This window comes from Lasioglossum baleicum, chromosome 11 (genome assembly GCF_051020765.1).
Source record: "Lasioglossum baleicum chromosome 11, iyLasBale1, whole genome shotgun sequence".
In the NCBI taxonomy this organism is placed as follows: Eukaryota; Metazoa; Arthropoda; class Insecta; order Hymenoptera; family Halictidae; genus Lasioglossum; species Lasioglossum baleicum.
Window position 1 is genome coordinate 15,743,935 of NC_134939.1, and position 15,558 is coordinate 15,759,492.

Genomic DNA, 15,558 nt, shown 5'->3' on the forward strand with positions numbered 1-15,558 from the left:
TCCATACGTGAAAATAATCCGCGAATAAATCTCACGAGGCGTCGCGAAACTTTTCAAATATCACCTGTTGGCTTCGCAGGTGTTGATGCTGGGTAAAGTTAAGGTTAGGGGCGTGTTCCTGCCCTCGATTCGGGACTGGAACCACAGTTACCGGATTATTACACGCTCGGAAAAATCTTCGAATTCAACAGCCACTTTTCTCTCGGCGAAAAACCGTTTGCGCGAACTTTCCCCGCGAAAACTTCCTTTACACGGTACAACGAGTGCCCTTATCTTCTAATGTTAGTCCTCGACTACTCTTGTGTCTAGTCCATACACATTTTTCACTCTCGCTTTCTTTCAAGAGCATGTAGAAACATTTAGAATGAGAAAATAAAGAGAACGGCGAACACAGATGGGAAATGACAAATTACTCAAATATTAGCAGAAGTCGCAGTAATTAATGTTCGAGAGCGTTAGAATCTACTATTATAGGTGTTTACTCTGACAATATCGATGGATTCTGATTCGTGATCAATATTTGCAGTTTGCGGATTCGAGAGCCGGAGAACCGGTACACGCTTTTAAACCTCTTCGCTCGCCATTTTAATACAATTTTATAACCCGACGATCGTTAAAACGCCACCCGTTTCTACGTTAAAGTGCTACCGGGTTATAGTGGTTTCCGATTCTGTACTAATAGCGAGGAAAGTTTGCTTACGTTTATGTTGTAGATGGTTAGGGTCATGTGCGTTTTGTAGAAGGGTTTCTCCGGCGTGGTGGTGACTCTGTATTTGGCGGCGTTCTGAATCATTACCCCGTCCTCCCTGGTCCAGTAATTCAAAGAAATTGGATGAGCCTCGGTGAAGCATTCCAGCGTGACTGCGTAGCCCAAGGGTGCACCGACCAATTGGTGTGGGATCCACAGCATGGGGATAACTGCAACGAGAAAAGTGATTGATTGGCTCATAAATGTTCCAATTACTAGCGATACAAGCCGGTCCCCGGGATCGATAACTGTTCCCCACCGATAAATCTCGAGCCAGAGTTTGCCGAAACACGCGTGTCTCTACTTCGCGGCTCCACGCTCTTCATGCGCCGGACAAAACGCCAGAACACCCCACAAATAATTTTCTTCGGTCAAACGAACGTCATGCATTCCTACCCTGATACTCATTTATTCGTCAAAGGTATCAGGTGATCGCACAAGTTCGTGCACGATTTTCGTAGACATTGCAAACTGCGTACTGCGTGGCGGATAATTGTAGAAAACAATGGTGATTATATAATTGATTGATAAAGCTGTATTCTTCAACATTTAACCATTGAATTTTATTTCCAAGTCGGGCACGAATTTATGCGTTCAACTAATACTTTCAACTGTCCCCTACAGTATAAATTTTTTATAATTTGACATGTCGAAGGAGGTGCACTATATGCGGTAAAACATTTTTAATAAATTTTTGTACGACAACCCACAGACATTCTAAACAATAAAATTCACAACTTCCTCCCCTCGCATCCACCATAGTGTTTAGCCGAACATCAAAAGCGTCGAGAGTTCCGTTTCGACTAGAAATTTTGAATGTCCCCGCACGATATGCCCATCATTTCCGAAACATTAAATCTCGGAAGATAAATTGCGTAGACTTAACTATACCGGGCGTAGAGAGTGGCTCCAATAAAAAAGTAATTTCGCCGCGACGAATGGTTTTCCATGAGCGTCTCTCTCTCCCCCCGGCTCTGATAATACCTCCACGAGCTTGGGAGTGCTTCAATTTAACTTGAACCTCGTAACAATACACCTAGCGTCTTCGAACTTTCACGGGGAACTTCCGGCTATATTTTTTCAGCCGGTTTATGGTGTGGGGTGTCCGTGTTCACCGTCGCGTCGTCTGTCCGTGCCATTCGCGACGGGAATGGCAATGAAACAATAAGGCCGAGGGCGTAAACAACGCGTGAACGCGATCAAGGATGGTCAAGCATCGAGAGGAGCATAGCCAGACTCCGTCGTGCTTCAGAGAGAGTGAGAGAGAGAGAGAGAGAGAGAGAGAGACGCTTAAGCGGATTTTCAATTTCCACGGAATTGCTTAGCAAAGTTTTAATTGCATCTATGATGGAAGTTTGTGGAGCTTTTAAAGAAATCAGCGATCCCTGTCCTCGATCCTAATATGAATTTAAGACCTGCGTCATCGTTTGTAAAGAGGTAGCCTGGGAGCGATCCGATCTTCTTATGCGCGCAGTAGCGAATAAATATATTTGCAAAAATATTTTTCCTTCTTAAAGGGGTTGCACAAATAATTGTGACGTTTTTATTTTTGTTTGCACAATATTTCCTTCTTGTTTGGACCGATAGAGTGTACCGACCAGTCGTTAAAACCCGCGGCAGCCAGCATAATTTCGATTTTCAATTGCGTCGTCGCCGTATCGACGCGTGTCGCTTTTAACGCGAATTCGCAGGAAATAAAATGAAATGAAACGCGCGTGTGAGCGACGATGAAATCCCCACACATCGCTATAAATTTCGCCTGACTGAACTATATTCACCGGTTAGCAAATATATATCTCTACGGGGCCGGCGATTTAATTTTTATTGGGGCTCGCAGAGAGGATTGAATATTGCGTAAGGAAATATCTGATTTCAGCGTCGGGACGGACGAAGACAGATATACACAGACCCGTGTAGACACTGTAAAGGGTTTTAAAATTTAAATAAAGATCCCCTCTCCGTCGAATGGATTCAGGAAGTAACTTTCACCCCTCTCATTCCACGGGGAATTACATGGCCCCCTATCTCACCTTTAACAGCGACTGCAAGCCTGATTTTCCCGATCCTTTAAGATTCCATGGGCTATGTTTTATTTAAGGATCGCGAGAACTCTTGAAAGTTTATCTTTGATACCGGCGTCATGCACACAATCAATTATCTATACTATTAAATAGGTTATCGTGCCTTTAATCCACACTGCACTTTCTCCCCGGGTCCGTTCCGACCCGTTTCAAATATTTTAATGAGTGCACAAATTAGTTCGTGGCTCTATTTTCGCGAATTTATTGGCCATTTACAAACCGCTAAATGCGTTTTAGCCTGTGACATAATCTGCATAATTTTCGCTGCACTTACTCCACTTTACAAGCTATTAATGCAGCTCGATTTGAATTCAAAATAAAATTACGATTGATTAACTGCGAGAGCTACGAAACAATTTGTACGCCCGGCAATAACAGCGAATAATTCATAATCAGTAATTTGTAACGCGATTACAGCGTCCACAATTTTATCCCGTGTATATGAATTCTTTAGTGACGAAGAGTGCCGATCAATCGACAATTCACTGTCATTTCGATAGCGATTGTTTGATGAAAGTTTAATCTATTTTCGTTATATGGACACAGCGGAGATAGGAGAGAAATAAAAACGTTTTACGGAATTGCATTTTCGACCGATGCTTTTAGCACCCGGTTTTTGCAATGATAACGCTGGCATTTATTCGTGACTGTTGCTTTTGCTCGTCGTCACGGTCTCCTATAATTTATCGGTACGTTTTCTTCCAAGAGAAATCTTGGTGACGCGTGAAACAAATATCGCGATTTAAATTGGAGTGCATTCGACACCGGCGCGCGATACGGAAACCGGGAAAAGAAAAGTGATACGGTGGCAAGTGGATGTAAATTACCTGAAAATTTAAATAAACATCCCCCTCGAATTGCTCCGGGGAACAAAGTGCATTCCTTTGAGCCTTCTTCCTTTATCCTATCCAGTTCCCATTGATTCTCCCCACTCTCCTCGAATTGCTTTCATTTTCCACTGTCTTCGACGGCCGCGGCGAAACCCTTACACATTGTGTGCTTAAACAAAACGACCAGCGTCGTTTACTTTCACCTTTGTTCCGCGAACGACACTGATCTCCCTTGCAAGAGGAATCCAGTTCAGCAGGAAACATTTGGTAAATTTCACAAAAGACCCTGTGTACACGTTGAATTATTACTTATTATTAGGAGCTCCGGGTCTTTCTGCAAACTGAAAATTGTCTGAATAAATTGGGAGAAACCGTATACAGGGTGTCCCTGGCAAAACGTGCTTAAAATCACTCTTTCTGTATAATGAATAATTTCTGAATAATTCTTATATATTTTCTTCTTAAATTTTCTTTTACAATCCACATAGACCCTCGGGAAAAAATTCGAGCCACTTCCATACACTGTTACAGTGTTCGACTATTTGTAGAAGACGGAACGTCCCTAATCCACGTCGAGAAAAATGTGCTCAGCCACGGCGTGTGTTTGTCGCGAGGAACCGAAACACGCGAATATCTGTAAAATAAGATGAGAAAATGTGGAAATATCCAAACGTCGTCGTCGGAACCGATATAAATTGGATAAAGTCTCCCTGGTGGATTCCCTTTCAGATTCCCTTCTCCTTGGACTTCTGTCTTCTCCGTATAACTTATACACGGCGGTACTTTTATTTCGTGTACACCGCATGCACATCCACGACGTCTCGTCGTAAATCAGCTCCGACCTTCTACCGAAGCTCGTCCGAACGCGTCGGAACAGTTCCTTCGAACAAAGCTGCTCCTTCAAACTGAAAAACATACTTTCCCCGGATACGATAAACTTTCTGCGTCCTGTTCGCTAAACGATTCATAGCTGCACCTCTCCAACTCGGAACAGAAATGTCGCTTGTACTGTTTTAACCCCAGATAATTAACTACAGCGTGGGGATTGACATCTACATTTGGGTAACGGAATTATCTATGTAAATCAGAAGTTGTAAAGATGATTTATAAAACAAGTAGCTCCAGCCGAAGTGTTAATGAGAAAAATATTTTACCCTGCAAAGAACCAGGGTAAATGAAATGTGAAGATTACGTGTGTAATATATTAATTGGAGTTCGAATGTTCTACGTGGAGTTAATTATAATATATCGTGAGTAGGGTTTGTGCCTCGATAGATATTTTAGAAAGCTCTTGCATCGACACGTCGAGACCTTGACAATTGAAACAGTTGAACAGGATCCCTCGCTAATGAACGCTGATACTTGAAAACATTTCCTTTTCAATACAATCACTTTGAGCCAGATACGATTGCACTTGAAAGCAATTAAGCTAATTACAACATTTTCCATGGGAGCAGACGCGAAAGGCAAATCGATCAAAGCCTGGTGAAAGAGGCAAAAACATACGGATACGAATTAATACGCTATTAAATGGATTTAAAGCCCCCCTCTCTCTCTCTCTCTCCTCTCTTTCTGTTGCTAGTTTTCGCATTCGCGGGGCGGTATCGTCGCACAACTGAAATATTACCACGACTGACTAGTGCCGGCTAAATGTGTGAGAGATTCAATTTAATTACAAAAATGTCCGACCGAAATGCTTCCTTCTAAATTCATTTTTCTCCCTACCAGTGCAAAAAAATTAATATTGTCCTGGTCACGTTAAATTGGCTGACAAACAGCTGAATTAAAAATCCCTTTTCAACAAAATGGTGCTCGTTGAAGCTAGATATTTTAACACGCTTATATTAACTTTCCATGTTGTTGTTGCATGCGTCAAATCTTGTAATCGAATTTTAAACCTCTTCCCATAGTCCAATCTCGCTGAAATTTTGTATACACACTTGCTTCCAATGACAATGAAAGTAGAAAATGAAATATATAAAAAAAAACTTTTTAAAAACCACGCTTATATTAAAATGCAAAGGAAGAAAAGGAGAAAATAATTTTTATCTGGTTCTCCATAAAATACCGAATCCAGTTAAATGAATAATAATAGTTTTCCCCAAAATTTTAAGCAATTAGTTCAAAATTTCTTCTGTCGTAAAATTAGTGTCGGAATAGATACAAAAATGTAATATAAATTTAAATATAAAATCATGACATTAGTGACTATAAAAATAAAAGCGTGGAGCGCTAAACTACATTGACGTAATCTTCGTGGGTGCTGGTCCACGCTTTTATTTTCGCAGTCACTAATGTCTTGATTTCATTTAAATTCATATTAAATTTTTGTATCGACACTAAATTTATAACAGAAGAAATTTTGAACTAATTGCTTAAAATTTTGAGGAGAAATATTATGGATCATTTAACTGGATTCGGTATTTTAAGGACAATCACGAAAAAAATGATTTTCTCCTTTTTAGTGCATTTTAATGTAAACGTGGTTTTCAGAAAGTTTTTTTTTATACATTTTTTTTCTAAATTGTTGATCGTTTGATGCAAAAGACGGCGAACATTTATGAGCGAATACAGAACAGATTGCACGCGATTTTTACGAGGAAATGGGTGACAAGGATAGGCTGTAACTCTTCAATAGCTCGGCCGCAAACCAGAGAGAGGTACTCAGACGACGAACGGGGTTCGTATCGTATTCACTCAGCGGCCATATATCAAATCCACGAAATCATCGACGAAATCTTGCAGGCTGTTAAACGACCGAGCGGATTGTCGCGGAAGCTCTCCGATTTTCCGGGATATCCCGGCGAGAGTGTCCTGGCACGTAATACAGGCTCGTGAATTACTTTGGATTTCAGGGGAGGCTTCTCGCTCCGTCGTTCCCCGGGTTTCCACCTCCGTTTCCCCCTCTGGTTCCCGATGCCAGCCGGCCGGAGCCGGCAAGGGAGTGCTGTCCTCGAATAGCGCAAAGGATATCCGACACCTTCTTAAAATGCAAAACATTTCGTCTGAGAGTGAGAGGGGGCGAGAACGGAGATGGTAGGAACGTTTCGCTGGGGGGTGGGCGTGATGCCTTGGATCCTTATTGCAAGAACGAGGCCTGGTATACGAAACCTTTCGACGGGCGTTACGGTTCGATGTTCCACACCCCCAGACGCCCCTTTTTTCCTCGCTGTCTTCCGCACACGGCACTGCAAGACAAGAAGTGCCCGACGCTGTTTACATTATTCCTCTACCGGCCTGATGATTTTTTAGACAGCTCCGGAGCTATTTGTTCGCTCGTTCCCTTCGCCCGATCCAACCCCCAGCTGTGCACACCCCCTCGCTCTGTAACATTTTGTTTATTTCTCGTCTGCTTCTCCACTCGGGACGAAGGATGTCCGGTTTCGTCTTTCTATGACTCTACGACACATATTCTGAAAAACGGTATTATTATTATATTAAGTAAATACTGTGCGTCAGAGTTGGGCAGTATTTATGTACAAAAGTATCTAAATCCGGATCAAACTAAAAGATACGTAACTAATATTCGTGATCTCTTAAGGTTCGGATCCAAAAGTATTTTGTATCGACGTTTAATTAGATACTTTTGTATCCGTAGCTTCGGATCCTTCTGCTTCGGATACAAAAGTATCTAATTAAACGTTGGATACAAGATACTTTTGTATCTAAATCTTCGAGTAACTAATTACAAATTTTGTATCTATTATTCGTGACCCGAAATTTGTATGTAATTACATATTTTGCCCAACTCTGCTGTGCGTGTTATTTCAATTTGCAGGAAGCGACGCAGAATTTGGACAAGCCTGTACAAACAAATTGGGTAGTAGGAACGATTCCGGCCAGCCAGGTGAAGCACCGTCCGCGCAATTCATTCGTGAAAACGCAATCAACATAATCGCATCCGTCGTTCGGCTTCTGAGACGGTCTCGGCGGGCGTAGCACGGAATCTCGGCTGCGTTGGAGGGTTAATCAGAGCAACAGCCAGTTCGAAATCACGCGACGAGCCTGGTAATTCGTTCGCTCGCGGACTGGTCGGGGGAGAGAGAGAGAGAGAGAGAGAGAGGGGGGGAAGGGGTGAATGGCGGCCAATAAAGCGGAAAAGGAGTGAGACTAACGGGCTTGTTCGAAAACCGACGGGGGCGACGGGACCCCCGGTCTCTTTTCCCCGTGGCTCGGTTCGCGGGTGATAAATCGATTTCGCGGGAAACGAACCGTGAAAAATGGCGGGCAGTCGCACGTGGAAAATGTGTTTCGGCCGATAGCGCTTTTCCACGCGCGAACACGAAGGAGCGGGGAACACATACCGTTCGTTCGCCTCCACGGTTAATGCAGTTGACCCTATGCACCGCCCCTAAATCCTACGATCTCGTTGATTGCCGAGCACCATCGCCATTCGCCCTGTGAGAGAACCGGTCTGTTCACCGTTGCGCACGGAGGATCGCGTTATCTCACCGCGACTCGAGATTACCGTAAGAGCACTTCTGCTACCCGCGACGCGATCCGCATTGTGCGTTTCTCACTCGAAATTGGATCGGCGACGAGATACAACGGCTCGAAATGTCTCCGGGCGTTTAGCGCCGAATATAGTCCGATCCACGACGCTGATACCACCAGAAATTGAAAATGTAGCGCTGCGTTCGGATTGCGATCCCACTGTTCCCCGAGAGAGAATGTTGCATTGTCCTCTTGCGACGCGGAGTGTGGAAACTTGAAATCTTGTTCGGAATTTCGATGCAAATGTATTTAACGCTGCCATATACAATTTGGCGCACGCAGAAATTCAACGTGGAATTGCTCGGCAATTTTTATTATCCTGTGAAAGTATGAATATATGGATATGATATATTGAAGCAATTGTTGAGATGGGAATTTGATAGGAAGGAACGGTACACGCAGCCAGTCTCCTCGGAGACTCGCGTTTGTCTAATGATCGATCCTCAAACACGAGCCGACACAGTCCCATGTAACATTGAATCAGACAGCTTGATCTCTATGCGGTTAATCATTTACGATTAGCCTGCGCAGTCTTAACTCGGTCCTCGGGGGTTTGAATATTCGGTGCTACCGATTCCATAACAGGTGTACCGAGTACGCTGGAAGCCCAACGAATCGGAACACGCTGAAGTACAACATTGGCCCACTCGATCAATTTTTCAATCACTTAGAGAATACGTGATTTTACATAAACTGGAGACATTCCTTGGAAATTGTCAACGACAGACATTTTCTTCGCGAGGGTGAGAATCCTAGAAAAGCCGAACACGATTCCCACGAAACAGAGAATAGGGACATTGCAGTACTTTCGAGGTGGACGATTCGTGGCCTGCGAAGGTATTAAGGAAGGGCAAGGTCAACAGTAATGCCCTTATCGCAGTTGGCAAACAGCTGTTTGCTTATCGCGTCCCGACGTCCATCTCGTTAAATGTAATGGTGCTCGTTTCTGTCTACGGCTGGCAATCTGATCGAGGAAATGCTGCCGGGGCTCTTGTTTTGGGATCGTCGCTGCCTTTTTCTGAAGTAGATGAAGCGGCCAGCTTGAATCATTTCGAAAAATCAGTGAAAATATGATACAGCTGGAAACTGAACGGATTCGTGATTTTCCCTGACGGAGGGGTGGTTTTCGCGAAATTCAATGGCTGTTTCTGTAGAACCCAGAGCCGCGAACGACGACGCCGTAACAATGTCCTTCATTTGTCTGCAGCAAAGGTAAACACGGCACGCGGCATAGTACAGATAATATTGAAGTTGTAACCAGGTTAGCGGAAGTGGAAGGGAAATCCTGCGCGCGCGCCGTTGAAAATTCACTTAAGGCGGGAAACTAGGTGTGCACGCGAAAGTTCCTGGAGACTCGCGAAGAGTCCTGCGAAACGTTGAACACCGTTGACCCCAACAGTTCGTCTATTCGGATCCACGGATGTCGCGCGTTTGCGTATGCGGGCAAATCCAGCCAATCGAATTGCCGAACATCTAATTGACATTTTCTCTGCGACGCAATCATACGTGCCGCTGGCACAATTCTCTCTATTTATCGTATATCGCGTTAACGAAACTCGATCGCAGAAGATAATGAGCTGGATAATAGCGATTTTCGGTTCTTAGAATGGTTTTGAAGAATATATGTATTTTTATTGGCTGTTTGAATTTAGTTTTTCATTGAATAATATCCTAGCATTCGAGCGGAGCACATTTTTAGCAGGCGAATCCCGAAGTCTGACAGAGACGGCGAATTTAAGTGAGCCCAGACGAACCCGTAACCTAACCTGACTCGAACTAACCTATCCAGCCGTCGGTGTACTTTTGATGCTGTTTAACTTCCAGCTGAATTAGCTTCCATCCAGCTTCCTGCTTGTTCCCCGCACATTGTTCTCCACAATCTAACTCGACGTCGTTTACACTTCGCAGTAGCTCCGGCTAATATTTAAACCATAGGCTGCCTACCATAGATGAATCACTTTCGTCGAGTGTGTGCACGCCCTCAAGAATTTCCTATAGTCGTCGCGCGAATGCTGTTCGAACGATATTTTTCCATGGCCTGAAATCACGTCATTGTCTTCGTCGCGTATCTTCCCGACTTTCGCGAACAGATGAAATTAACCGGAATAAAATCGGATTAATGATACACGACAGCACAGTTCAACGAACTATAGTATATCGGAGATTCGTCCCCTTTCGGATTTATCTCTCGAAAATTAAATTATCGGATACTTGAGCTTCGTTTCAGTCCGCAACGTTTCGTTCGGGTTACTGCCGCGATAGCGGTCATCATAACGCACGGTATATCTGCTTACGGATCTTTGGTATTTTCATAAAATCTGCGGCAGGATTTACGAGCCTGTCGGATTGCACAAGTACGAATTACACCGACCGCAAATTTTATGGGGGGTCGGTTTAGGGGTTAATTTCTGTTGTATAACGACTCGCTGGGTAATGCCACGGTTTACGTCGTTTCAAATGTTCCTCTTAGCGTGCGAATACCGGATTATTATTATGACCATCGTTGTAAGCGAGCAATAATTCTTTCCCTTTGAACCGCGCGGCACTCTTTCGGTCTTCATCTTTACGAACGGTGATTTCTTCGCCGTGGACTCTTCATCCAGAAATTCACTAGACTTTCAATTCCGCAGGAAACTATGGTAGACGTACCTGTTACTGCGGGTGTACGTTTTACTGCGGTATTTGTACAATTCAAGGAGAATGTATTTTCGTTGGCGAGGCCAAGCTGATTCAACTTTTAACATTTTCCTACAACTTTGAATTTCACCTACTCAATTTTCCGACAAATGCATAAAGATCCGCAGTCTAGTGATGCCATTAACCGATCGTATATGCAGTATTAAGAAGCCATTTGACGTCTCCCTGACGAATCCCAGACAGTAATAGTAATTCCATTTGTGGAACCGAAACTGCAACATTAACGTCTGCCACGTTTAATTTGGGATTGCTATTTCAATGTTTTTTAGGTAATTTGGGGGCTACATTTTCAAATTCATTTAATTCCTCCCCTGATTGATGCTCATCTATTCATTGGTCTCGTGAATGCTTAAAATCTAGTTACGGCAACGATTAGAACCTGCCGAGAAAATTTCCTACCTACAGAATGTTGAATATAAAATGATTTCCGCGGCACTGGAGGGAGGTAGACTCGAGACATCGTGAGTGATTAGTTGACATTCCGTATTACGAAAGAGAACACGATGCAAGAGAAGATCGTCATTGTGACAGAATACGTATATTCCCACAGTTGCTGCGAGGAGAATGTAGAAATGAATTTTAATGCTCGGTAAATGTAATGAAACTGTGCCACCCGGATTTATGAATACTTCTGAAACACGCCACTTTCGCAATATTTTGCTCATGAAAATATAAATTTCTATTAAAGGAAGTTTAATGGAGTTCGCACGTTATTATTTCTGCTGTCTAGCTCCAACGCGGGAACGCTGTAGCAATTCCATGGAACCCGCATCAAAATTTCATTGCACATTCCTTGAACGCGAGAAATATGTAAAAATAATACATGAATGCGCGGACAAAATTACAACTTGATTTTTCCGTCTCCGAAATAGAATATAGATGACCGTTTTATAAAAAGCGTCGGTAAGCAGCGTCAAAGTCAACGTGGGAAACTATCGCAAGATCTTGGAAAGGCCAGCGATCAAAACTAAGAGTTCGCTCTGCCGCGCGAAACTTGGGCTGTCGACGGTTTTATGCCCGTTGTTCGAGAGCAATTAGGGAAGTTTCGGATTCGGAAAAACGCGGAACCGGGAGTTTGGTGGCCAGCTGGGAGCACGATGATCTCCGAGTCTGCGGATCTCGCTTGTCCCAGGCACGTCGAGGTGATATTCCGAGGATTCGGAATTCAGTAACCGGCAATAGCCGAAGTAAGACCGGGGCTTAGCCGTCTCCGGTCTCGAGACCCTTCGAGGGTGGCTGCTAGTTCGATTTACGGTAATTCGGCTGGTATTCGGCAGCGGCGACTCTGTTCTCTCTCTCGGATGTCAAACAGTCGGTGAATGGAGTAAGAGGCGCGCGTTAACTGAACACGCTCTGCCAACCTAACCCCGGGACCAGCACCAGGCACCCAGACACGAACCGGGTGAGTTCTCAGTTCTCGGGTTCGGTATGTCTTCTGCGAACCGGAAATCAACAAAGACCTCGCATACCTTACGGTCACTTGGCCGTGTTATCCGGTCTGCTTAACACCATAACGGTATTAATTACAGACGTCGGGGATCACTTTGTCGATCTCTCCAACGGGCACGAACATCTCGTTCTTGTAATTCGACCGTGTCTTTGTCGTTATTCTTGTCGCCTCGCACTTTGTATTGTCAACCCTTTCGAAAAACGAGCCCTTTCGAATTTTTCCGATCCCTTTGACCGGCTGGAATTTGTTTTAGGCCAAAGTCAACAAATCTGTTGCAGCCAGGATATCCTTTGGCACTGTTTAACGCGAGAATTCTTTGTGAGAATTCCAAGTTCCATGGCATATTTCGCGCAAAATCTAGCGAACGAAAATGTTCACGTTAGCTAATTACCAGATCAAGCGTGAACGAGCGAAAGCATAAATCAACTGTAAGATACGATTATGAAATACCGAGCTGACAAGTTCGAGAACAATTCCGCGGGTACATTTGCAAGGACCTCGGAACACGGAACGTCTCCGCACAGCTACCCAGGAGAATCTTCTTTCGTTACACGCATTAATCGTGCTGCATTATCCAAAGAATGTTCCCGAAACGTCAAAACACACAACCGCGGCAGTATATTAAAGAAGAATTTCCTGGAAGAAGAAACCCATTTCCTTCTCTGCAACAATAAATGTGGAATCGAGTAAAAAGGATGCTCCGTTAACAGATGCGGAATCTCGTTACCAGCCTGCAGATCTTTATGCATTTATGGTACCTGCGAGCTCGTAGAATACGAGAGAACGTTTACATCGGCAAACATTCGTTCCTTGGTTTTCCTGCGAGAGATCTTTGCCGGTGAAACGAAATACGTTTTCCCTTTGTGCAGAATTTAAAGATCTCTCTTGTTGGTCGCGTTATAAGTGAAATATTGTCGAAAAATTGATCCGGTTGAACGGGGATCGAGAGATTTAAGAATTTCGGGAGGTTAAGCGGCGACACTTTCGCTGGCCGCTTTTAAATGAGAAAAAAAAAGAACGATAGCAGAGCAACGGGGAGTGGCAAGGTAAATCGGATTGGTGTTCTCCAATTTGTTTAAAAGCTCCCGGGCGCGAAATGTTTCGGCTCCGGATCGTGTACGGAGGCGATCCAAAAATCCGTTTTCCCCGGCGAGATTTACGAGGCCCCGTAGCCCCCCAATCAAAACAATCTGTATCGGAATCTCGCGGATCGACGGGAACACCGTAGCTATCCCGTCGAAACAGACGGCTCCGCCGCGATTTTCGTCGGCGAGCACCGGCGAAACTAAGTTACCGCCGCGATGAAACTTGACTGGTACAAACTATCTTCGTAACGACAGCTGGCAGTAACATCGTTCCGGCAACTTGCTTCCGGAACTACGTCCCTGCGCATCAATCATACAGACCCGCTGGAATGATATGCACCGGAACCATCAGCCTCCGCGTCTCTGCCCCCCGATGAACACGAAGAAATCATACTTTAATCTCGATATTTTCCTTGTACAGTAATCCCGCGATCTAAGCCGATCCTCCATTTTTTGAAAATTTGTAAAAACCCATTTGTAGAAAAAAAAGTTGGAAAAGGAAGAAGTTTTGTACAGGGTGACAAGAAATAACGGAGTTACACATTTCTTATTAAAAGAATTCTGTCAAATCGACGAATTTTGAAAAATCATATGATAACAACCATAGCATAGACCTTTAGTATTCATATATTGAAAAAGTTTGGAAGTAAAGATAAAGATCCATGTTATGGTTGTTATTATTTGGTTTTTCAAAATTCGTCAATTTGACAGAATTATAATAAGAAATGATTAACTCCGTTATTTCTTGTCACCCTGTAATTGCGTGCATCCCAGTAAAAGGGGTAGGCGATCCGGCTTAGATCGGGAAGCTCCGTCGAGCTTAAATCGCGGGATTACTGCATTTTCCCTAAATTTTAACAGAAATCGCCACTCTCCTCACGTCCCACTCCCGCAAGTTTGATTAAACAATTTTTTACCGCTCGTTACACCTCCGTACACGTTTCGCAACAAAAGGGAATGATTTGGCAAACGCCGATTTGTATGGAACAATTCCGACAAAGTAAAACCGAACAGATCGTTTGTTCCGTTTAAGGGTTTCGCCATGTTCGGAATAAAACAATTTATTGTGCAAGCTTGTACACCATTGTAAAAGGGGAGCACACAAAGAGTAACATTGTCTGGTACTTTTTTATTTGATTCCTTTTTATAGAAACCTTTTTTCCATGGATGTCTATATATTCCAGAAAATGAAACGGGAACATTCCTGACTCGGCTCGTTGTTCGCTACCAACTGGTTAACCGATTTTTTGACCAAAAAATTTGTATCATTGATCTGCTGCCGACGAATTGACAACACGTACACGCGAGCATGGCGTCGTCATTCAGCTCGGGAGCAGAAAACTTGCAAATATATTTCGACAATTAACTAGTTTAGGGTAAAGCCTCGTGTATATGCGTTTTGCAATCCGGATTCTGTTTCAAACGGGATGGAAATGGAATGCAATTCAATCTCTCGACGTGTGTTTTCACTTACACCGGTATTCAGCCTGATCGAGTAGAGTCCGGAGGATTGTAAAATGCGGTAAAAATTAAATGAAATATAGTGTAACACGATACATCCGTGAAAATTATCGACGGAATATAGTGGAGCGTGTTATTGCACGCGTCAGAGTATTAATTTCGTTCGCAAGCGAGAAAGAGAGAGAGAGAGAGGGAGGGAGATAGAAAGAGTAGAGGCGTTAATAGAAAGAATACTAATTCCGAAAACGTGTTGCCCCGAATCAATAAAAACCGGCGGAGCTTTAATGAAAAGTTATGGAGAAACAAAATTGAAATAATTCCGACGATATTACTAACTAGTGGAAAACAAATTTACGGGACGAGTCCGTTGATATTCGTGCAAACAAAAACTGGTTTATAAAACGCTCGGAAATATTGTATTTTATTTCACGGTAAACGTAACGAGAGATAAAATGTGTCGCTAATACTTTGAAAAACTCGGTTCCATACGAACGCAAACACAGCTCCTATACATTTTCGTTCCCACGGAGTATTTAGGAATATTTTTTCACGATTTACGTTAATTCCTACCGTTCGCGACCTCAAATAAAACGCGGTATCTGGTTATTGACGCAATACGTTTCAATGCAGCTCTCGATCAAAGAACGCAAAAACAATTTAATAGAACGTTCGCGTCGCACGATGTTCGCCTGAATTTAAGTAACTCGAACAA

General features: G+C 43.5%; 1 protein-coding gene across 1 annotated transcript in view; it reads right to left on the reverse strand.

The window, feature by feature from the left end:
• LOC143213742 (lachesin) overlaps window positions 1-15,558 on the reverse strand; it is a 246,351-nt gene that overhangs the window by 47,798 nt on the left and 182,995 nt on the right. Inside the window, exon 6 of the mRNA XM_076433871.1 lies at window positions 701-918. Within this exon, the coding sequence (XP_076289986.1) occupies window positions 701-918 (218 nt within the window). The remainder of the gene's footprint in view (window positions 1-700; window positions 919-15,558) is intronic.